At 40.9% G+C, this 25,780-nt stretch overlaps 1 protein-coding gene across 1 annotated transcript in view; it reads right to left on the bottom strand.

Moving 5' to 3' along the window:
- The window catches only part of reln (reelin), a 307,273-nt gene that overhangs the window by 113,343 nt on the left and 168,150 nt on the right, over positions 1–25,780 (bottom strand). The window contains exons 20-26 of the mRNA XM_059987188.1: positions 20,462–20,698; positions 8,647–8,839; positions 6,195–6,307; positions 3,565–3,702; positions 2,918–3,104; positions 2,081–2,286; positions 1,261–1,432 (exon numbers count right to left, since the gene is read on the bottom strand). Coding sequence (XP_059843171.1) covers positions 1,261–1,432; positions 2,081–2,286; positions 2,918–3,104; positions 3,565–3,702; positions 6,195–6,307; positions 8,647–8,839; positions 20,462–20,698 — 1,246 coding nt within the window. The remainder of the gene's footprint in view (positions 1–1,260; positions 1,433–2,080; positions 2,287–2,917; positions 3,105–3,564; positions 3,703–6,194; positions 6,308–8,646; positions 8,840–20,461; positions 20,699–25,780) is intronic.

The following is a 25,780-nucleotide window of genomic DNA, read 5'->3' as shown; positions in this document are numbered from 1 at the left end:
TATGCTGAATCATTTAACGTAAAACTTGTAAATTCTTTTGTAACCACAATGGTAGAGCAAACATCTGAAACACTGTAAGGAGCAATTTCCCTGCCCACTGAGTAAGACCGTCAGCAGTTTTACTTTATGACCAAATGTATTTATTTGCTATGAACGTCAGGTGACAGGGTTAAAGTGGGATGTCAGAATTGACAATGATGAAAATGTAGATCAGCTGCCTGCAAAATACAGGTCTAACAAAGAAAAGTATCATTTACTCTTCAACAGTTAGACATGTCAAATGTCATTTTATGGTTTTGGTAAAAGACTACACCAGAATTCATAACAGAGAACCCTAGTCATTCTCCCCAGATTTTTATTTTTATTAATTAAGATACAGCATAGAGTAAGCCCTTCCAGCCCCCTGAGCCATGTCCCCCAGCAATCCCCGATTAAATGCCAGCCTAATCACAGGGCTATTTACAATGACCAATTAACCTATCAACCAGGTTGCCTTTGGACCGAGAGTGGTCACGGGAGAGCGTATAAACACCTTAAAGGCAGCAGCAGGAATTGAACCCCGGTCGCCTGTTCTGTAAAGCGTTGTGCTAACCACTATGCTAGTGTGCCACTCATGGGGATCAGTGGAGACAGTGGAGACCTATCCTGGCACAATTCAAGGTTAACCTGTGACATGAGGAACTACATTCTGGATATAGGTTTTGTCTTTTAACCTTCCCCAAAAAGCTGGTTCTCCATTTCAACCCCTTCCCCTCCATTTGAGGGAGGGTTGGGGAAGATGTAGTCACTTGTCACGCAAGTGAAAAATAAGCAAAAATCTGTGACTGTGTTGGTTCACACGGTGAGCTATTTATTCAGAATGAAATGTCTGCAGTCTCTCAGTATCCATCCGAATTAAGAAAGCCCTTAGCTCCGAGTGGATATATCACAACAGCGTTTTTTTAGCAGGCTTTCTTGTTTTTATGAGGCCGAGTTGCTAGCTTGACACTCAACACAGCACGGATGGAAAGCGTGCAAGGGAGCTGGCTGGATTCGAACTTGTGAGCCTTCGCTCCAAAGTCCAGCGCTGATGCCACTACGCCACCAGCCAGCTGTCATCTGAATGGCTACACATGAAATCATGGGTGAATCTACAGTCAAGACATACAACTCCAGCCGACTGCTCTAATATGCAAGATGAACCCGAAGTAATAGGCAATGTGAACATTGAACTGGGTTTTCATCAAGTAAAGTTCTCAAGTAAAACCGTTACATTAGTACCTGCTGTATCGTTGGTGTGATGATAGGGATGATTTGTTTCTGCCGCTCTGACAAAATGATGATGTCATCAATAGCCCACTGATCATACCCCTCACCAGAGTGGACTGGCTGCCACCACCGGAACCTTGTACAAGTCGTTTTAGCAGAAGGCGGAAGCTCAAAATAGACAAATCTGTTTAATTTAACACAAAAGGAACAAAAACAAAATCATTTTGCTTTAATTTTAATCTTCCAGTCCATTTTCAGAAAAAGAAAGAGCCTATATCCCAGGTAAATAGACCTGGAACCACCTAACCCTTCCTGAACATCAGTCACTGGGTTAGCTCGCTTGCTGAACAATAATGGGCTGGAAAGTCAGGTGTTGCAGCAAGAGTGTCAACAGAATGACGCTGTGTGGGGACAAGTAGCACCTACACCAGAAAGCCAGCATGCACGGGGGAAGCACAAGAGCCACACTTGGAGGACATTAGGTTTCTCCTGGTGTACACTTCGTTTACAAAGCTGAGGTGAGAGGTGGCACCGTCAGCAGCAATTCTGGTAACAAACAAACAATATTTTCATTTATATTTATCATTATTATTGTTATGAGCAGAGAGACAACATCTGCTGGAAGTAAATTCCTTGTATGTGCACAGGTACTTGGCGATTAAAGTCTGATTCTGATTCTGACAATGCTACTGAGACCAATCTGGCCAAAGCACCTTTGATGAGTAACTTTATGTGATACAGTACATTAGCGATCAGTTTGAACAACTGTTTAATTGTCTTGAAGCTCACCAACAAGATAGGAGTAGGTTTGTGCATTGGCCCTGCAACATACCTGGGTTGACTGAAATCAGAGAAGTACATTTCTGATAGCAGATTCCAGGTAATACCACCATTATTGCTGTACTGCAACAAAACACCCTCCTCTCTGCTGTCAGGGGTGTTGCAAGACCCCGTGTTCCCTCCAATCCGAATATAAAACTGGATGAAGTCGACCCATTGGGTGTCCAGGTCCCAGCTAACAAGCTGCCTCTTCCCATTCTGGATGAACAAATAAATGCAAGCAGAATGATTGTTAGTGTTTGCTACACTTTGGTTTTACATCGTTAAGACATTTGGCAGCAATGACAAAAGGTATGCACACAGATCAGTGCAGTTTGCTCTTTGTAAAGTGTGAATGTCGGAGGAAACTATCAGCTTGTGCTTCACCCCACTGTGAGTTTCTCTCCACTCTCAAAGCACCCAAGTTCTTCGAACGAAGCCCTTTATGGTGACGATGGGTTTGAGATCATTGTAAAACTTGAATGTATTCTCACTTGATTTTTCCTGTACTTTCTCTGGATATGAAAGTCACATATCCAGTTTGATTTTCATCTTGCTTGGCCAAGGTCATATATATCAAATGTCCCTCTTTCACTACAGTCTTGCTGAAACTAAGAATGCAACAAGAGGTAAAAGTCCAACAGGAACTTACATTTACATCTAAACTTTTCTTAAATGTTGAGATCCCCAGGGTGAAGACTATCCCACTCATGTTCCCCCTAAACATTTCACTGAAGATATATCTTATCTTTGTTAATAATTTTCAAAATGATGTAACTGGAACATTAATCCCTGCATAATATGAAAGCCCCTTTGACCAACGCTGATGCATATTGCATTAGACATTTACCTCAGAGAAATAGAGAGATGAACCAGAGGAAATTATTCCACAGCCTTCCTCGGGCCTAACAATTTGTCCACCAATCACTTCCTGCCAATCATTCTTCATCACAGCCTCATTCTCAAAGTCACATGTTACTGTTGAAGGTAGCATGACCTCTGGCTTGCAGGAAGATCCACGATAACCTGGGTCACAACTTCAAAGAAAGAGATAAACATTCTCAGTCACAGTACTGAGATCATGCACTTCTGAATCATATCTGGAAGCTGTGTTCAGCCAGCCCATTTTACCTTTGAAGGATGATGACACAAATAATTGTAAGGTCATAAAATAAATTGCAAAAATAATCAACTGTGTAGCTAAATATAAAATATGGATTGATAAAAATCAAATCCATCATTCTTCATGCACCATTATAGACCTTACTTTAGCTTCAAACAACAGAACGTTTTCTTCATTGCTAGAACTTTACATTGAACAGTTTATCTTTCAAGGGTAACAAGCAACACAGATCAAAGGTGGGTAATGAAGGGGAGGTACAGATCATTCATGAATGAACTGAATGGTTTAACAGGCTCAAGGGTCTCACTGTCCTTGTTCCTTGCAGCACATATATACAGACAAGGCAATAATTGTAGGCAAATACACCCACATACTTGCATAATCCGTTGTGACACCATCCATGGCCATTACACATCCCAGGACACTGCTGTCCAATATAAATATCATCTAATGCCCATTCATCTTGAATCATGTAATAACTCTGTCTCCAGCGGAAACGCGTAGCACTTGACCTGAATAAGTTTAGAAAGAAGCATTAGCCATCAGAATTAACATACCAGACCCACAAACGTGGAAACCTCTTTTACAAAATGGAAACTGATAGGTCTGAGGTACTTGTTTTACTCTAGAGTAGTTAATCACTAAAGAAACATCTGTAATTTTTTAATTACTTGACATGATAAAAGTAATCACAACAATTGGTTATACCCTGCCACCTCAAGTCTGGTTTCCTGCTCAGGAACTGTTTCAGTTGACCCTTTCTAGCACAGTGGCATGAGTCTTCCCAGCCAGGGGAAACATCAACAGCACTTCACATCACAGATGGCTTCTCCTTACCAGAGTTAAGATTTCTGGACATGGAGCAGCATTCATTTGTGGTAGCAACAGCCAAACCCGACATTTGAAGTTCTTTGGGGTTTTAACATTTATTAGAACATGGACAATGGAACATTACAGTACAGTACAAGCCCTTTGGCCCATGATGTTGTGCTGACCACTTAACCTACACTAAGATCAGTCTAACCCTTCCCTTCTACATAACCCTCCAATTTTCTGTCATCCTTATTCTTATCTAAGAGTTTCTTAAATGCCCCTAATGTGTTTGCCTCTACCCCTATCCCTGGCAGGGTGTTCCATGTACCCACCAATCTCTATGTATAAACTTACCTCTGACAACCCCTATACTTTCTTCCAAGCACCTTAAAATTATGCCCCCCAGTATTAGCCATTTCCACACTTGGAAAAGGACTCTGGCTATCCACTCTTTCTATACCTCTCATCTTCTTGTATACATCTATCACCATATCTCATCCTCCTTCACTCCAAAGAGAAACTCCCTAGCTCACTCAACCTATAAAAGATTTGCCCTCTTGTCCAGGTAGCATCCTGGTAAACCTCCTCTGCACTCTCTTCAAAGCTTCTGCATTCTTCCTATAATGACAGACCAGAACTAAACACAATGTGGTCTAACCAGGGTTTTATAAACCTGTAACATTACCCCACAGCTCTTGAATGCAATCCCCCAACTCATGAAGGACAACAGTGATGTTTAACATTTTTCTTTTCTTTCAGTCTTTGAGGTTTTTCTTCTGTTTTGAGCATGTCTGCGGAGAGTAAGAATTTCAGGCTGTATATTGTATATATTCTGTGATATTAACTGGAACCACTGAACTATTGGAGAGGGCCATATAAAGAAACAATGTGTACCATGTACTTACTCTTCAGGATATATTGCATACAAACAACATTATAAAGTAGATGGATGTTGCTCCTTGATCCTTGTACAACGGTGCTCAAGGGGTGAAGTCAGTGTTGAGGTGAACTGATCTGAAATCTCTACGAGAATATTTGGAAAAACTTCACCACCAGAGGTTTCTGATTCGAATACATATTCTCATGATGAAACACTTAGCCCAATTACAATGGTTAAGAAAGTTAAACTTCAATGTAATTATTAATTTTGGTAATTGTTGGATGACTCAGCCAAGCTAAGAAGATGATTTACTATGTTAGTAGCTTCTATGCTAATCGATTATTGTATTGAGTGTCTGTATATTTGTCCCACACCAATCAACAATAGTAGACGTTCATGGACACATTATTTAACAGGTGAATCTGTCAACAAGGGCTGACTTGTTACACGAAGAACAGTGCCTCCAAGACTGTATTCCTACCCTGGAGCACATATTTCCTTTCTGCAGTCCCGACTGCTCTGAATTGCAGAACTTCAGGATTCTAAACTTTAATGCAAACTGCATATGTTACACTCTGGCAAAAAACCTCAAGCTGGCTTTCAAGGTCAACCATTTAGGATGATCAAATGATTATAAGTGAATGTTCCAACATGCCTTCCCCTGTCAAATACCAGATAATGTAATAGTATTTTAATATTTATACTCCAAAACTCAAAGGTGATAATTACTCTAGCTTAATAAAAAAAACTGTCCCTGACAGCTGCTTGCATCTCATCTGCAGAGCTGATATGCAAATATCCACACATAAAGCCAAATTCATTTTCATAAAGCAATAACAAATGCAATTTGTCTAAGCTGTATTCGATTCTTAAAGTGATTGTAAAAAAAAAATGGCACGCTCAATCTGTGGTGCTGCTTAAATGTCCTGCAAATGCTTAATGAAACTGGAGCTTAGATTAACAAATCCCATTTGACACACTTGAACATATTTGAACATCGGTGCTCTTTGTGGTTTGAATGCATTCAACAAGATACCAAAAAACTGCACATATTCCATCAATGCTAAACAGAAGCTTGTTAAAATGTTTATGGCTATTATAGAGATTAAAAATTAATTTGAGTACATAACAGCTGTTAAGATAATTAAACCCATCGTCACAGGTTGGGGAGAAGCCAGTCATAGTTAATTTACCTGGTGCCTTTTATTTCACATTTTGTAGATTTATGATAGAGACAGTTGGTGGGAAGACAATGATTCATCTTATATTTGGCGCATTCCCAAGGATTAATGCCTACAAAGATATTCTTACCATGTTTTCTGCTGCAGGGAGACCGTTACTCGTTTCCATTGTGAGAACTCTGAGGAATGATAAACACTGGCAGAGGTGAACTCTTGGCAACTAGGCATGCTGGGAAAGCATTCCTGCAGGAAAATGTCAAGGCAAAGGATATCAAGATCATCATGGTTGTTGAAATCCCACATCACCCTGTGCAAAGGCAGCAGGAGTAAATCTTAACAATTATTAGATCACTGTAATTTCAGAACAGAAAAAGTAAATCTGAGCTTGACCTGGCAAAGCAATCTCAATCCATGTATTTTTCACAATTCTAACCCAACTGTGTTTTTTAAACGTGGTAACTATATTTCAGTGATTTTTTTTTGCTATTATTGCATCATTCTCTATTCACTATTCATACAGTGGCTAGTTGGAATAAAAAAAATTGCATTTCCAGAAATAAAATATGCATCAGAAAATAAGGATTAGCTTTATTTGTCACATGAACATGGAAACATACAGTGAAATGCTCCATTTTGCGTCAAATCAAATCAGCGAGGACTAGGCTGGGCAGCCGGCAAATGTCACCACATTTCCAGCACCAACATAGCATGCCCGTAACTTACTAACCCTAACCATGCCTACAGAAAGTTGGAGGAAGCTGGAGCCCCCAAGTGATCACAGGGAGAATGTACAAACTCCTTTCAGGCAGCAGCTGGAATTGAACCACAATCGGTGAAAGTTGGTGCTGTAAAGCAATGCACTAACAGCTATACTGCCACGCCGCCCACACATTTCTCATGTTGGTATTTCAAATTAACAAATGTGAGAACAGTCTCCAAATTAGCCACATTTGCGATAACAACAGAAAAATTCCAAGGCATATCAATTAATTGGCTTGTGTTACACAGAAATCAATTAATTTGTGAAAATCCGAATCTCCCTTCTGTTGCCGCTAAAGATCAAGCCTTTAGCTAACTCAGTACACTACTGCAGTGTTAGTTTTGCAAGCCATGGTGCTGTCATTGAAGCTAGAATAAGAGAAGAGAGGAAGGGAAGCAGCTGCCATTGGCAGTGCTACGATGAAGATAAAAGAGGTGGAAAAAATGACTGGAAAGGACAAAAGGACACTCACCCTAAAGATCCAGGAACACTGGGAACCAACATTAGCCCATCCACAGTAGCACTGAAAACAGTCAAGCCTGGACAATTTAAGTTTTCCCAGACTGAGAAGATGGAATTGAAAGTCAAAGTAATGCTTAATGTGGATAAAGCTACAGTGTATGGATTCCAAGAAAACTTCACAGCAGTGTGAGAATAATCAACACAAAATGATTGGTTCTATTCAAACTTAAATAGAATCACAAGCAAGACTCTTGTTCTTTAAGAATGCACATTTGGTACAGGTCAAACCATCAATATCAGTTTAAGTAACAATATGTGTTGGCGCGTGGCCTAGTGGATAAGGCATCAGGTCTAGTGATCTGATGGTCACTGGTTTGAGCCTCAGCTGAGGCAGTGTGTTGTGTCCTTGAACAAGGCATTTAACCACACATTGCTCTGCGATGACACCGGTGCCAAGCTGCTTGGGTCCTAGTGCCCTTCCCTTGGACAACATCAGTGGCATGGAGAGGGGAAGGCTTGCAGCTTGGGCAACTGCCGGTCTCCCTCCAACCTTGCCCAGGCCTGCGCCCTGGAAACATTCCAAGGTGCAAATCCATGGTCTCACGAGACTAACGGATAACTATATTTTAACGATCTTACCATACACATCAAAGTGCAGGACAGCCAGGGGAAAGAAAAGATGTAGAAGATAAACCACTTTCTGGGCTTGTTAAGCATAACTTGTTTGCAGTTTCTGGCACAAAAAGGCACTGAAATGCAAACTGGTGCCTTAATATTCATGACACTAATTGGGTCAACAGTCCACTGGCAGACTGCAAACCATTCGCCAGCTGTCCACACATTTTCCCATCCAAATTATGCAAAGTTTGTCCAATAGCTCTGCTCAAAGATCTTTAAGTACACATACATTTAATATGACAAGTGTGTGCCTGAAACACTACAGACCATCTTAGAAAATAGATTTCTATAAGATGGAAGTAAAAACTAAAATGAGCGTTATAAAGAGTAAGATTATTTCAAATGGTGAGCTGTCATTGAAGAGATCGTTGCCAGCCAGCGGAGTTATAACTACCTGCTTGATTTACTGACTGCCAGCAATAACAGGTGTTTTGAAGATTTCATTTTCTTTTGAAAAATTTAACATTTTAACTTACTCTACTACAATAAAGCTACTTAACCTGATTAATTGTTACTTGATAGTAGAAGGGTGGTAGATTATTGGTGTCGTGGTGCTTAAAGGCAACATAACAAGCTTGTTGCAACAGGAAATCTTTAGTTGCTACTTCACAGATGCACCAACTTTAAGCCTATATCCCTCTGTGTACTTAACAGCTGGCAAGACCAATAACACAGTATTTACCTCCTGTACGAGATGCCAGGTCAGGCCATGGTTGGTGGAGTACTCCAGGCTGATTTGGTTGTCCACGTGCAGTGTAAAAGGCTTCCCACAGCCCATCACCAAGTTAAACTGCAGCATGTAAGAGGCCCCAATCTGCATAGACTGAGTTTCCACATAGCGCATGCTCGAGCTTGTTTTGGAATCTCCAGTGAAACTGCAGCACAAGTAAAGAGGGAAAAAAAGCAAAAAATGCACAAATTTATCAAGATGAAGGTAAACACCAAAACTATCAATGACAAGAGTGGCAGCTGTCAGTCATCACTGGGGCTCATCACCTGTGAATTCCAGAGTCAAAGAGAAGTCAGAGGTAACTACTGTCTGTCTAAATCCAGACCTTAGAAGTATAATCTAATCTTATTTCACAACAAATTGACATTTACTTTCATTTAAGATGGCCAAATTTGCTGAAGAAAATGTCAAAACAAAATCCAGCCACGGTAGTTTGAGAATGGAGTTGAAATTTTATATGGGGAAAGTATTTTACTCTCCCTGAAACCATGCTGGGCCAATCTTGTAGGTTTGACAAGAGCTGCCCAAAACGCCAAATGTCCCTCTAGATGCTGCCTGATCTGCTGCGTTCCACCAGCATTTTGTGTGTGTTTTCTCATCTATATAAAAACTCAAGTAATAGTGATTTGAACCAAAGTTTTCTCCAGGTTTTAGATTTTCTGTAACTCTATACTAATTAGCTGGTATTACTGATGTTTAGTTTGAGTTTGGGACACATTTGTGTTGCTTAACTGCTAAGACAGAGAGGGGTTTGACCTCTTTGATTCCATGGGGAGCTGGAGAAATGAAACAATCAGGCACAACGCTGAGCAATTAGGGGCTAATTATTAACGGAAGTTTCCTTAGACTGGAAACTTTGTGTCGATCTGCATACTAGCAAGGGGAAAGAGATATTTTAAAATGAAGTAGAAAATAATTGACTTTCTTTCTTTTATCCAAATGGTTAAAAACATTTTACGAGGCATAATGAACGTAGCTTTTTGTCCAAATTTGTTCCTTTTAATTCATGGAATCAATAGGTTATCGGCATGGGTATACTTCAACGGAATAAGCTTGTAATATCTTACTGCGCATAATGAGCGACGATTAACCCTCACAGCACATGCAAAATTACACTGTGCCAGGAACTGAGCCAAACAGAATTTCTTGCCATGGAAGAATTTTAATAACAATGGCCAAACAATCCAGAAAGGACCTGCTGTTTTTGCAGGACAAACTTAGGCATTTCCAGAAGCCTGATGTATGAAAGTAGATACAGTACATTTTAATTAAAACAGCCTTTTTAGCTGCAGAAGAAATAAGGCTGTTGGATCACACCCTCTGTTAAATTCTTTGACTGCAGTCTCTTTTAAAACATCGGACAACAGAACAGCAATAAATAGGACACAGAAATCACATACTTAAGAACTTTCACCAAAATTGCATTTTTTTTGGTTGACATGCAAAATGATTTTTTTGAAGTATAAAATTGTACCACTTGCAACATATAGGTATATCCTGTAGCAAAGTGTCCACATTGCTCTTTATCTAGCCTTTTTGATTTACAAAATATTTTCCAGGTAGGCATTCACTTTGTACATTGAGGGAAGATGTTTATGGTTTTGGATATTTACTACCTCTGTATTTAGATATTTTTACCAGGTATCTCAAACCAAAAACCATTAAGTACACTAACAGATCTTTTGCAGAATTGGTTCAAAATGATCTTCTTGGCAAGAGAAAGTGGAGCTTTCAATATCCATGACCACAAAAAATCTCCTGTATATATCTTCCTGTAAAATGCCATTTTTTTAATGAATTTTATTCTAAAAGCTAGTGAAGTAAACCACCTTTCTCCTCTTAGTCAGGCATGAACAAGGAGATGGAAGTTGAGATGACTCACCACATCCTTCTGCTTTCAGAGATAAGCTTTTGAATTTTCCCCTGGTTCTGAAGAAGCAGCAGACACCTGGGATGATTTAATCACCATCACCTGTGGGTGCAGTCTGTGTCGGGTAATGACAGGACTGAGATAGGCTACTCTTTTGAGCAGAAAACCTGTTTCACGTTACCACTTTTAGCTCTGAGATCCAGCAATTACCTATGATTTTTTAAAAATCTAAATTGTTATGTTCCATCACTGAGGAGAAGTATTATTAGAGCTAGGATCTGAAATAATTCATAATAACCTCCTAAGTTTTATGATGCAGAAGAGTTGCAAGTTACATGAAAAATTTTGAATTAAGGATTTCTCTGATAAATATCTTCACAACTTCTGAATTCCATTATTGCCACTCTCCCCTGGCCAGTCAGTGGGAGGGGATGAACTCACCACTGACTTCTGCAGATACCTGCTGGTTAATGTCACTACTCCCTCTGGCACCTGACCAATACAATGCAAAATCAGAAATGAACTGGCAGTCAGATGCTGGTGATTCTGACTTCCTGCTCCACTGCCGAACTCGCCAGTGCATAAGCTAGGCAGCCAGACACGCCTCACGCTCGGGTTATGACAGCCTGGGCTGCCACATGTTCAATTGGAATCAGCAACTTGGACTGAAGATATTACAGAGTCCTTGTTGTTTGCTGTACTTGCTTCTTTTTCATCTGGTCAAGATGGTGCCAGTGTACAACACTCCCTTAATCGACATCTTCCAGTAGCTCATGAAATTGTCAATTTTACTCCTTTTACGTACGTTTTCACCTTTAATGTGCTTCTGGGACTGTTAGAGCCTGTGATTTATAGTTTGGAGATCAACTGAGAGATCCAGCAGTTTGCTGTTTCCAAGAAGACTCTGGAAAGTGAGCACGTACTCCGACGGCCTCGATGCCAAGGAACTTAGATACGGGATGTGAGCTGACATTTGACTCTATTTGCCAAATAGAGCATCAAGGAAGATTGAGACATTGAAGTGAATGCAGAAGACAAGTGAGAGTTCAGCACTGAGTGGTTGCCTTGTTGTGAGCGGACTAACGCTGTGTGGTTCGCTGTGGTAGGCGGGTAGGTGTCCCTTGGCGTCACTTGGTGTCCCTCTCTTCCAACGAATGTCAGTGATGCTGGAGGATGGTATCATAGTTCTGTGTTTATGGATTGGACTATTGCATTTACGGACATTTTTAGACTTACGGTTTTTATATTCTGTGTTTCTTTTTGCACGATCCTTTTCCATTCTATTGTGCAAGGGGTGGGGTTTGGGGGTTGATGTTCTTATTGCGTTCTGTTCATTTTCTTGTGGGGGAAGGAGTTGTTAGGGGGTTGATGTTCTTAGACCATTTTGTGCAGGGGAGGGGGGTCTAGGGGGGCAATGTCCTTGTCGCATTTTGTGTGGGGGAGAGGGTTTGAAGGTTGATGATCGGGATGCTGTTTATTTTTGTGCGGGGGATGACTCTCATTTTCTTTCTTTGCTTCGTGGCTATCTGGAGGAGACGAATCTCCAGTTGTATATGGATATGTACTTCGATAATAAATTAACCTTTGAACATTTATCCTATTCAATTATAATGTTTTAAATTGATTCCAGCAATTCAAGTAGCTTTTGAAGAAATATAATTTTAAGTATTTTTACAAACATTATTTATATCTATATGACGATCCTGTAACTGCCTGGTTATCAGAGGACCACTAGAATCTGCCACCAGAGACCTAGATGCTTTTCAGACTGTTCCTTCACGAGAGATTCCCCCAAACTCTCCCAGACATGCAGAGACACAAAAAGAAGTGTGGAAGCAGTAGATATATAGGGAGGGGCGGTGAGAGGCAACAAACCAGAAGGGTAGTGGATCACCTTTCGTGTGATCCAACCCTTCTATTAATACATCTTCCAACATGTTGTAAAAATCAGCCCTCTTCCTTACAAGTTATTTAATTTGCCTACTGAAGAAGAAGATGATAATTCTAATGTAACTATTTGCATTTTTCTTACAGGTAAAAATCGGTCAACTACCTCTGCTCCAGTCATCTGGCATCCATTCACACTAATCCTATTTTCCTCTCATATCGCAAACACACTGCTCCAGCTCCCAATTCTCCTATCAACCAATTTATGCTACTGGCAATTTATAAAAATCTATTCGCAAGTTCTAAACCCACTTCCTCATAACTGTCCATTCAATTCTGCCATCAGAATCTTGAATTTCCCATTTATTGCAATTCAATTCTGAGAATTTGAGCCACAGCGCTTTCATCCTCTTGGCAAGCTGTTATACCAGCGATGGAGAGGCTGAGCCAGGAACTAAACACTAAACATGTGAAGACTTAAGGAGAAAGACAAATGCAACTTCTGCTTCCTTTAACTGGTATTACAGCGACTTCAAATACCCTCAGTGTAAATAAATCACTACATAAATCAAGTATTGAGCACAGGAGTTGGGATTTTAAGTTGAAGTTGTATAAGATGTTGGTGAGGCCGAATTTGTAGTCTCCTGTGCAGTTTTGGTCACCAACCTACAGGAAAGATGTAAACAAGGTTGAAAGAGTGCAGAGAAAATTTACGGGATCTGGAGGACTTGCGTTTTAAGAAAAGATTGAATAGGTTAGGACTGTATTTTTTTTAAAATGTAGAAGATTGAGAGAAGATTTGATAGAGGTATACAAAATTATGAGGGGGATAAATAGTGTAAACGCAAACAGGCTTTTTCCACTGAGGTTGGGTGGGACTACAACCAAAGCTCATGGGCTAGGGGTGAAAGGTGAGATGTTTAAGAGGAACATGAGGGGAAATTTTTTCACTCAGAAGGTCATGAGAGTGTAGAACAAGCTGCCAGCATAAGTGGAACATCCGAGCATAATTTCAAAGTTTAAGAGAAATTTGAAGAGGTACATGGATGGTAGGGGTAAGGAGGGCTGTGGTCCCCGTGCAGGTTGATGGGAGTAGGATTAGGTGGCTTGGCATGGACTAGATGGGCTGAAGGGCTTGTTTCTGAGCTGTACTTCTCTATGACTCAAAAGACTATGAACCAAGATGCAGTGGGTGCAATGATACATCTCCCATTCTGAATTCCCACTATTCAAGGCAAGTTCAGGCCTGCACATCATTTATTTTATAAATATGAAATTAGTTTTCATCCATTTTCATTACAGGTAAAAAATATCACAGCAAAAAATTTTTTTCCGTGTGCCATTTTCAAACCATTCTATGTTCTTGAATTTAAATAATTCCTTAATTCAGTCATAAGCCAAAGATGGTGTGATTTAAAAATGAATAAATTATTACAAAATAATTATTTATGATAAATACCAAATAGCAAAAAGGGTTTTAATTTTGACAGAGTGCATGTTAACGGTAAATTTGGCCTTGTGTGAGTTACCTGCTTTGCTAGAAGCTTGTAATTACTTCTGTTATGATTTTGTTGTCTAAAATAAGTCCATAATTTAATCACTTGTTTAAAATTTAAATAATTTATGAGCATTTTAACCGCCTCCAAATTTATGGGTTCGTATTTGGTAAAAGAAAGTGACTGATGGAAACATTACACATGATTAGACACGTTTCACCTGCTGCAGAAAATGAGCTGGGGACTAGTTTTGTGCTGAATGATAAATTACCCAGCCCAAGTTTCATGCAAAGAAGAAAACATTGTCAATCACTCCCCTGCGACAACAGGAACATTGCACCTGACCCGTTGTACTGGATTTGCCAAGAGCAAACCAAATGGAAGCCCAGCTGAGATCAGCTGGCATTAATTAATTTAACTACTAATCAGTTAGATAGTGTGAATTGGTCTGGAGATTTCCCATGGGGTAATGGCTGGCAAGGGCTATGAAGGTCATCAGCCAAATTCAATGCAGTACCACCAGTTTCATCATCCTTCATATTAACCTCTTGATGTGTCTTTTCCTTGAAGCTAGTTCTAAAAGCATAGGTTAAGAAATTAATATTAGCATGGCAAAAATTCCCTCCAGCAAGAGAAACTCAAGCATTTCTCTCCTCTGTTAATCATACAGAGTTTATGAAGAGCATAAACAACAAGAGATTCTGCAAATGCTGAAATCTTGAGTAACACATAGAAAATGTTGGAAGGAACTCTGCAAAGCAGGTAGCATCAATGGAGGGGAATAAACAGTTGACTTCTCAAGCCGAGACCTTTCATGAAAGGTCTCAGGCTGAAACATTGACTGTTTATTCCTCTCCATTTATGCTGCCTGTCTTGCTGAGTTCCTCCAACATTTTGTGTGTTGTTATGAAGAGCATGTTTCTATTTTACTGGGCTGTTACAGAATATAATGACACATTATTTTGGAAGTTAGAAAGGGTAAGGAATGTGCAATGAGGATATTATGTCTTCCTATAGATAGAATTAGGTAAGAGTCAAGTTCTACATAATATCCTTTGATGCATTGTCAAAAAAAAAACAAAACTATAGCCAATTTAGATTCTGGGTACTGACACCTATTCTCAAGAAGAAATACTCTTGGTAAACTCTCTTCTCCTTTGCATCTATTTTGAGACATAAACTGATCAGGGAAACTCTGGAAGGGTGACTGGTTTTTTGATTCTTGACAAAGCTTCCCTGCATTCAATTGTGCATTAAAAAATAAATCCTTTGCAACATTCATTTAAACCGGGGGTTCCCAATCTAGGGTCTGTGGACCCCTTGCTTAATGGTATTGGTCTATGACATAAAAAAGGATGGGAACCCCGATTTAAACTGTGGAATAAACTTTGAAAAAATTGCATTTAAGTTGAACAAGGTATCAACATTTCAGAAATCTAATTCCTTTTATCAATGTTGCAAGTCAGAGAAGCAAGTAGGTATATTTGTTTATGAGAAGAAAACTACATTAACAGTTTAGAACTATTTTATAATATTTAAATCATCCATGCAATCATGTGTTTTACCTGAGAAACTATTTTTTCAATGTATGTTCCTTAGTGCACTTCAGTGAGTTGTTCAAATTCAAGGGTGGGATTGGGGTTTTCTGCAGGAAGAGGTGAGTCTGGAATTAGCAGGACAGACAGCAACCTCCAGGACCAGATCAGATGGAGGCCAGACAACCAGGAAGCAGGAGCAGGTCAGTTGCTCCCTGATGTTGCAGATTGCACAATTTCTACTATATTGTAGCTTCAGAAGGGCCTTAATTACTGCAACTCTCCTTTTTCAATGTTCAAAATATACAATTTTTATGCATTGATTAATTTCAAATGTAGACAAGTAAATCCCGTGGAACACAACTGTTCTAAAGACCATACAAATAGCTTAAAATACAAACAAAATGCTGGAGGAGCTCAGAAGGCCAAGCAGCATCAATGGAAAAGAGTACCGTCGACGTTTCGGGCCGAAGCCCTTCGGCAGGACTGGAGGAAAAAAGCTGAGGAGTAGATTTAAAAGGTGAGGGGAGAGGAGAGAGAAACACAAGGTGATAGATGAAACCTGAAGCGGGAGGGGATGAAGTAAAGAGCAGGGAAGGCCATGGAAGAAAGAAGGGGGGAGTGGCACCAGATGGAGGTGATGGACAGGCAATGAGATCGTTGGGGGAGAGGGGGGAATGGGTGGGAGGCATTACTGGAAGTTAGAGAAATTGATGTTCACGCCATCAAGTTGGAGGCAACCCAAACGGAATATAAGGTGTTGTTCCTCCAACAGCTTATAAGCGTGGCCTCATTACAACAGTGGAGGAGGCCATAGATAAACATATTGGAACGGGAATGGGAAGTGGAATTAAAATAGGTGGCCACTGGGAGATCCCGCTTTTCTGGGTGGGCGGAGTTTAGGTGCTCGGTGAAGCGGTCTCCCAATCTATGTCGGGTCTCACCGATATACAGGAGGCCACACCGGGAGCACCGATTACAGTAGGTGACCCCAAAAGACTCACAGGCGAAATGCCGCCTCACCTGGAAGGACTGTTTGGGGCCCTGAATGGTAGTGAGGGAGGAGGTGGAGGGGCAGGTGTAGCACTTGTTCCGCTTGCAAGGGTAAGTATCAGGAGGGAGATCAGTGGGGGTGGGGATGAATGGACAAGGGAGTCAAGTAGGGAGTGATCCCTGCAGAAAGCAGAAAGTGGGGAGGGAGGGAAAGATGTGCTTGGTGGTGGGATCCCATTGGGAGGTGGCAGAAGTTTCTGAGAATTATGTGGTGGACGCGAAGGTAAGGTAGGTGAGGCAAATGTTTTTGCTCTTAAACATGAGAAAGTCTGCAGATGCTGGAAATCCAAAGCAACACACACAAAATGTTGGGGGAACTGAACAGGTCAGGCAGCATCTAGGGAAATTAATAAAAATAGTAGACATTTCAGGCCGAGACCCTTCTTCAGGACTCAGAAGGAAGAGGAAAGATACCCGAATAAAGAGGTGGGGGGAGGGGAAGGATGCTAGCTAACAAGTGATATGGAAGCCAGCTGGGTGGGAAAGGTCAAATGCTGGAAAAGAAGGAATCTGACAGGAGAGGAGAATGGACCACAGGAGAAAGGGAGGGAGGAATGGACCCAGGGGAAATCATTGGCAGGTGAGAAGAGATAAAAGAGTGGGGAATAGAGGAAGGGGCGTGTGGGGGGACAGGGGGTGGAATTTGTTTACCAGAAGGAAAAATCAATATTCATGCCTTCAGGTTCAAGGCTACCCAGATAGAATATGAGGTGTTGCTCCTCCACCCTGAGGGTTGCCTCAACTTGGTACGTGGAGATCCCCATGTCTATTCGTCCCTCCCAGCACTAACCCCTGCAAGTGGCCTAAGTGCTACTCCTGCCCATTCACCTCCTCCCTCACCTCCATTCAGGGCCACAAATGGTCCTTCCAGGTGAAGCAACACTTCACTCTGTGGTCCAGATTCCTCCTTCTCCAGACCTTGACCTTTCCCACCCACCTTGCTTCACCTATCACCTCCCAGCCTGGCCTCCTTCCCCTCTGCCCACCTTCTTATTCTGCCATCTTCACCCTTCCTTCTCAGTCCTGAAGAAGGGTCTCGACCCGAAACGTCGACTGTTTATTCATTTCCATAGCTGCTGCCTGACCTGCTGAGTTCCTCCAGCACTGTGTGTGTATTTGCTATTAAATGTCACTTGTATCAGTTTGATTGTGCTTTACAAGATGAAAAATGCAGAAATACAGTAGGTTTTCCCTTAATCTTCTTTCCACTATTAGCTGAAGCAATCCCAATCTGGCTAGTTCAGAGATTGGAAGTTCACTCACCTCAGTGCCCACGTCAACAGAAGCAAACTTCAAATAACATGGGATAATACAGTGGTGAAATCCACTCATCTGGAGCTACCCAAAACTGTACACCAGCTCTCAGGAAAGTCCAGGGTGGCTATTGGGGAGCTGCATCGGAGGGAGAAACACCTTTCCGTAGAGACAGAAAAATTGGATTTGTCCAGTGGATACACAATGACATTAATTGATAAAAATAAGAGCTAGTTGATCTTTGGCAGGATTTAATGGTCTCTTTCGTGATGGATGCTCCGGATATGACAGACCTAAAAGATTGTACAGTGCATTATCAGCTTAATGTTCGTCATGTTTAGAATCTAGGTCAGTAAATAGCATTAGAATCCTTAGATCTGCTGATCAGGAGGTGGCTGTCATTTGTCCCTGTTTCACAAACACAAGAAAATCTGCAAATACTGGAAATCCAAAACACACACACACACACACACACACTCACTTACTCACTCACTCACTCACACTCACACTCACTCACTGTTGGAGGAGCTCAGCAGGCCAGGCAGCATGAGTGGAAAAGAGTAAACAGTTCTGTGCCAAATCCCTTCATCAGGACTGGAAAGGAAGGGGGAAGGAGCTAGACCTAGAAGGTGGGGGAGAGGGGGGAAGTATATTGGTGAGACCCGACGTAGATTGGGAGATCGCTTCACCAAGCACCTACATTCCACTCGCCAGAAGAAGCAGGATCTCCCAGTGGCCACCCATTTTAATTCCACTTCCCATTCCCATTCTGATTTGTTCATCCATGGCCTCCTCCACTGTCATGATGAGGCCACACTTAGGTTGGAGGAACAAAACTGTATATTTTGTTTGGGTAGCCTCCAACCTGATGACATGAATATCGATTTCTCAAACTTCCAGTAATGCCCCCCACTACCCCCTTTCCTTCACCATTTCCCATCCCCTTTTCCCTTTCTCACCTTATCTCCTTGCCCGCCTATTGCCTCCCTCTGGTCCTCCTCCCCCCCCTTTTCTTTCTTCTATGGCCTTCTGTTTCTTTCATCAATCAACTTCCCAGCTCTTTACTTCATCCCTGTGGTGAACTACGTGTACCTGTCTGGACACGCCCCTGTGCTGACTGCTCCTGTGGCTCCACCCACAGACCCCTGTATAAAGGCAATTGGAGGCACTGCTCCTCCCTCAGTCTCCGAGATGCTGTGCTCTATTTTGCTGCTAATAAAAGCCTATCGTTCGCCTCCCGTCTCCGAGAGTTATTGATGGTGCATCAATCTCCTCCCCCTTCAGGTTTCACCTCTCACCTTGTGTTTCTCTCTACCCCCCCCCAACTTTTAAATCTACTCCTCAGCTTTTTCTCTCCAGCCCTGCTGAAGGGTTCCAGCCCAAAATGTCGCCTGTACTCGTTTCCATAGATGGTGCAGGGGCTGCTGAGTTCCTCCAGCATATTGTGTGTGCTACTCAGGTAAGCATGGTACTGGATTTCAGAACATTGAACTCTTGATTAAAGCAATAACGCATAATGAAGTTATTTAGTTTTAATTGGATTTGATTTAATCTGATCAATAAAGAACAAAATTTGATGTGCTTTTTTCTAGCCATTATTTAATTAAATTCCTTTCTAGAACTTATTTGATGCTTTGATTGCCTCTCAAATCAACTTTCAGCGAACTTTTCTCGATTAAATATTCAATAACATTGCCAGTGGCCATCTTCCCTCAGGCAATAGAAATACATTAGTACTTCTAACATTGACTGTCTCTGAAAACACCTCCCACTGATCCTCAGATTCTGTCAATCCCAGTTCACTTCCCAATCCTGTGTAATATTCTGTCATGAAAACCCTACTCCAGATGGTTTCAGTTTATAGACCTCACTCTTGCTCCCATTCAACAACTATATGTATTTAAGTAGCACCCTCAATACAATAAGGAAGAGTTAGCAAAAAAAATCTAACAGAGAGACAAAGTAAAGACTTTAGAACATACCTCCAACAACTTGGCCTTCTTGATTACCTATCTTTTTGGCGACCCATCCAAAGCTTGTAAAAATTTAAAGTGTCACAGAATTCCCAGCAGTTTTATCTATAAAGAATGTTTCCTGCTGCTACTTGTGGGCAGATTAAACATATTACAAGGTGGGCATTCAAGGAAGGAAGTAACGGCATTGGAGACGGTTTATGAGAATGATCCCAGGAAAGAAAGGGTTAATGTATGGGGTGTGTCATGATGGCTCTGGACCTGTACTCGCTGGAGTTTAGAAGAAGAAGGGGAGACATCTCATTATACTTACTGAATATTGAAAAGCTTGGATAGAGTGGACATGGAGAGGAATCTCCAAGAATGGAAGAGTCTAAGACAAGAAGGAAGATCTCAGAATGGAAGGATGTTCTTCAGAACAGAGATGAGGAGGAACTTCTTAAGCCAGAGCATAGTGAACTTGTGGAATTCATTGCCACAGATGGTTGTGGAGGCCAAGGCATTGGGTACATTTAAAGTGGAGGTTTTTAGGTTCTTAATACATTGACTGATTCTATATTATTTGAACTTAATGCTTTTATTCATTGGAAAAGCAGATGTGCAATTAGAAACAGTAGCATTTTGATTTGGTAAAATACATTCTTGCTTTCCAAACATAGCTTTAACACAGCATGGCAAATGAAACTGAGGTCGTCTTACCTGAGTGTCCAGTCATGGTTACAGTAAGGTTGGACATTTCCAAGATAGAAGCCCAGAGACTGAGTGACATCCACTAAATTGCTGAAGTTGAGACTAATGCTGTTGTACAAGACTGAAGTCATACTGATTTCATCAATAGCCCAGACATCCTCATTCAGCCCAGAGTGATAAGGCTGCCACCAGCGGAACTGGATGCCTAGTTGCCGTGCATTCTGTGGAAGCTGCACAGAGATGATTCTACGATGGAGAGAACAGCAGGGTGTGAAATTTCTGTACACTGTGATCCGCTAATCATTCCTTAATACTTGGAGTATGTACGGAAGATGATAAAATATAAAACCAATCATTGCACACACTTGAGCAGTGGATTGACCTTTTAAACCCCAATTATTTCAAAATGTTACAGAAACACTTCTTGCTGCCTCTGTAAAACAGCCAGTATTATCAAAGACCCCACTCACCCCCAACATTGTCTCTTCTCCCCCTCTCATTAGGCAGAAGATACAAAAAGCATGACAGCTCATACCACCAGGCTCAAGGACAGCTACTCATAGCTACTACCTTGCTGTTATAGAACTATCGAATGGTGATAGAATGATGTCTTAACCTCAATCTACCTCAAAGAAACATAGAAAACCTACTGCACAATTCAGGCCCTTCGGCCCACAAAGTTGTGCCGAACATGTCCCTACCTTAGAAATTACTAGACTTCCCCATAGCCCTCTATTTTTCTAAGCTCCATGTACCTATCTAAAAGTCTCTTAAAAGATCCTATTGTATCTGCCTCCACCACCGTTGCCAGCAGCCCATTCCACACACTCACTAATCTCTGAGTAAAAAATTACCCCTGACATCTCCCCTGTAACTACTCCCCAGCACCTTAAACCTGTGTCCTCTTGTGGCAACCATTTCAGCCCTGGGAAAAGGCCTCTGACTATCCACACAATCAATGCCTCTCATCATCTTATACACCTCTATCGGGTCACCTCTCATCCTCTGTCGCTCCAAGGAGAAAAGGCCGAGTTCACTCAACCTGTTTTCATAAGGCATGCTCCCCAATCCAGGCAATATCCTTGTAAATCTTCTCTGTACCCTTTCTATGGTTTCCACATCCTTCCTGTAGTGAGGCGACCAGAACTGAGCACATTACTCCAAGTGGGTTCTGACCAGGGTCCTATATAGCTGCAACATTACCTCTCGGCTCCTAAATTCAGTTCCATGATTGATGAAGGCCAATACACTGTATGCCTTCTTAACCACAGCGTCAACCTGCACAGTTGCTTTGAGCTGGACTTGGACCCCAAGATCCCTCTGATCCTCCACACTGCCAAGAGTCTTACCATTAATACTATATTCTGCCATCATACTTGACCTACCAAAATGAACCACCTCAAACTTACCTGGGTTGAACTCCATCTACCTCTAGATTGAACTCCATCATTATAACTTTGTACCGTATTTTCTACCTGCACTGCAGTTTCTCAATAACTAGTACTTCATTCTAACCTCGATTATTAGTTTACCCTGGACTACCTTAATAAACTATTAAGTATGAACATTATGCAAAACTAATTTTTCACTGTACCATGCTACATATGACAATAATAAATCAATTTACCAGTTCACCAAGTTGTGAATACAACGTTGCAACAAAATTTTTTGGAAAAACATTTTGAGATCACATTCTCTCTAATCAACAACAGGTAGATATCCATCATGAAAATGAAACAATTCAAACAGTAAAGCTTTTATGAGGTTTGGATGATCTTGCATAAAGTTCAGTCTTTGTATGTTATTAGAGCAATTGGTTGACATTCATTTACAGTTCAAACTGTGACTTTGCTGCAAAAAAATGAAAATCACTTCATTTTCAGTACAAATAAGAAGGGTCTGAAGAAGGTGCAATGGTTAAAGTGTAATATTAAGATGAAGTGCAACATATTTCAAATCCTAAAATAAAAATAATTTCTGTATGTTTGCATGCAAATTCAGTGCTTCAATCCACAAACTGTTGCTGGCAACATAATCAAAATTCTGAGGCCATTTACTTTTTAATACAGTAGGGAAGCTATAATTAAAAAAAAATCATGACCTACTTTTAACAGTGAATGGTGGAAATCAAATGAATGAATCAAGCCTTTCATTTTTTCCAATCGCCAACAATTTCATATCTTTAATACACTAAACAGAAAGCAAAGTTTTTTTGCAGAGAAAAATTAATTTTGAAGGCATTTTTATATTCCTAAAATAACAAATAAGAAAATATTGTCTCCCTTCCTACTTAGTTCACTGTATGGACTAAAGCCATCAGTTTACCTAAAAATGCTTAAGTATTCATAGAATCACTTCCTTACAATTGCTAGTTTTCTCAAATTGATAATATGACTCAATTCTATATTTAGAACTTGGTGTGTATGCAATATGCTCATATCTACTCCTGTCAAGGAAAGCTTTAAACCTCAGATGACAAATAATATTGCATTTTTGACATATGGAGCATTGGGGAGGACATACTATCATAGGAAAAATTAATTCTATCACCTTGATTAACTACGTAAATCAACGATCATGTTCCCACCCAGTTCTGCACCTGTCAGGTTAGGGAAGCATGTGGGTTTCTTGGCAGACGTGCTGGTTACTGCTATTGTACTGTATAAATGATCTGCTGTAGGTGAAAATGGTGAATAACATGATGGCTTTCATCTCCTTTCAATTTATTTCAATCTAATTTTAGTATACAAAACTGTCAATAATTTCTAATGGCCATCATTATTATATCAGTGTTTCCTATAATTATATTTAGAATGTAATCTTCAGGAACATACAGATTGAGGTATCTAATGCAAGCATGGAAGAGCATTGTTAGCAATGAATACTCAGTTGAAGAAAACAAAATTAAAATTTGAGAAGAGCAAGAATGAAGAGTACAAGCGTTCCTTTATTTAAAATAACACCAGTAAGGCATTTAGCATAATGGAGTTCTTCGAATAAGGTGTTTCTTGTAATTCTAATAATGCTACACATCATCATCAGCAGTGACCACTCGTAGTTGAGTATGATTCTTCTCCTGGTGTTTGATCTGGTTACTTGTGGGTCTTGAGATGACCAAAGAGGCTGATCCATAATCCACAAGTCCTGTTGCAGTGTTGGCAGGTGTAGGTCACTGAGACCGTGCTGGATGTAGCTGGTTGGGCCTTTCCCAGTCTCTCCTTACATCGAAGCTGCTTAGTCTCAGCGGCACAGTGGAGGTTTTCTTCAAGCTGTGCAGTCCCCTCACAAACAGTCCTTCTCCAGCCTTCCCTATCCTGTGCTAATTTCTCCCATCTGTTCAGGTTGATGAAGCACTTCCTCAAGTGGGTTTTGATATTGCCCTCGAACCTCTTTTTCTGCCTGCCTGGAGTGCACTTTGCATCCTTGAGTAGGCTGAACAGGAGCTGTTTAGGGAAGCGGGTTCAGGCATATGGATGCTGTGGCCAAACCATCACAATTGTTGTTGAGTCACGATTGTGGCTATGGAATTAATGTTAACTTCCTCCAGGATGCCGGAGTTAGTACGCCTGTTCTTCCAGCTAACTCTCAGAATCTTTCGGAGGCATCTTTGATTGTAAGTTTCGAGGGATTTTATGTATCGACTATATGTTGTCCATGACTCTGCTCCACATAGCAAGGAGGGGAGGACTATAGCTTTACAGACCAGAAGCTTAGTGTTGGTCTTGATATCCCGATCTTCAAAAACCCTCTTTCTCGGCCTGGCAAAATCTCTACTCGCACTGTCTATTCTGCAATTTACTTCAAGGTCAATGTTGGCTCTTGAAGAAAGAAGGCTGCCAAGATATGGGAAATGATCAGTGTTCTCCAGAGAGATGTTGTTAATTTGGATGGTTGGAAATTTAAGAACTTGATCTGGAGCAGGTTGGTGCAGGACTTGGGTTTTCTTGATGTTTAGATCAAGTCCCCGGAGCTTGTATGCTCTGGCAAAAGCATCCATTATGCACTGTAGAGTGAGCTATGGTGGCATTTTCACTGAGCTCTGTGTTGAAAGCAGTTGACGCCTTGGTCTTTCTCTTGAATCGGTGTAGGTTACTCTGTCTGTCCGATAGAGAATCTGGACTCTTTGTGAGAAGTCTTGCCTGTGAGTTGAAGAATGGTTGCAATGAAAATGGCAGACAGAGTTGGGGCAATGATGCACCCCTGTTTGACCCCAGTCTCAACCTTAAAAGGTGCTGTCTCAGAGCCACAGTTGCTGATGACTGTTGCACTCCTGTCATTGTGTGAGAGCTGCAGGATCTTAGGGTATTTCTCTGGGCACCCAATTTTGGACAGTAGGGCAATTTACAGAGTCAACTGCTTTTGTAAGGTCTATGAAAGCCATATACAGTGGGAGATTTTATTTGGAATATTTGGAATATTGTGTTTAGTTTTAGTCATCCTGTTATAAGACAGATGTTAATAAGCTGGCAAAAGTGCAAAAATATTTATCAGGATGTTGCCAGAATTCAAAGTATTGAGTCTAGAGATAGATTGAGCAGGCCAGGACTTCATTGGGATGTAGGAGGATAAGGGGGTGATCTTATAAAGGTGCAAAAAATCATGAAAATCATAGAATGGTTGACCATACGTAGTCTTTTTTCCCATGGTTGGGGAACCAAGACCTGGAGGGAATAGGTTTATGTAAGAGGGGAGAGATTTAATGGGAATCTAAGGGGTAAGTTTTTCACCCAGAGGAATAAGATGCCAGTGGAAATGTAGTTGAGGCACATTTGGAAGGCAGGTAGACAGGTACTTTAATAAGAAGGGTTTTGAGTGATAAAGCTAAGCATGGGCAAGTGGGACAAGATTGGATGGGCATCTTGGATGGCATGATCCGGTTTGGGTTGAAGGGCCTGTTTTCATGGTGTATGATGCTACAATTTGTAGAAAAGCACATTAAAGGCCAACATATCTCAGAATCCTATTACTTTGTGAATTCACAGCTGAATTTTTTCACCATAAAGCTGAACCACGATACTAATCAATAAACTAGAATTATAATTATGATTAGAACATCACTTGCTATATTTATAGCTCCTGAAGGGGGTTGCATACTAGAAACCCAAAATAGATTATTTATTATGGAAGGAAATGCACATACATATTCAGACACAGGAGATGGCCACAACTGGTAGTGTCAGTATTTATTGTCCAAACGTATTGTTGTTATGAAGGTAGAGGTGCAAGCCAGTGGGGAAGGTACTTCTGCAGAGCTGTAGGTATGGAATTCAGGACTTTGAAGGAATGGCACATACTTTAAGTCAGGATGATGTGAGATTTAGAACTTGC

Source organism: Hypanus sabinus, chromosome 13 (assembly GCF_030144855.1).
Source record: "Hypanus sabinus isolate sHypSab1 chromosome 13, sHypSab1.hap1, whole genome shotgun sequence".
Classification (NCBI taxonomy): domain Eukaryota; kingdom Metazoa; phylum Chordata; class Chondrichthyes; order Myliobatiformes; family Dasyatidae; genus Hypanus; species Hypanus sabinus.
The sequence above is the reverse complement of the archived record's forward strand: the minus strand, read 5'-3'. Positions and strand labels throughout refer to the sequence as shown.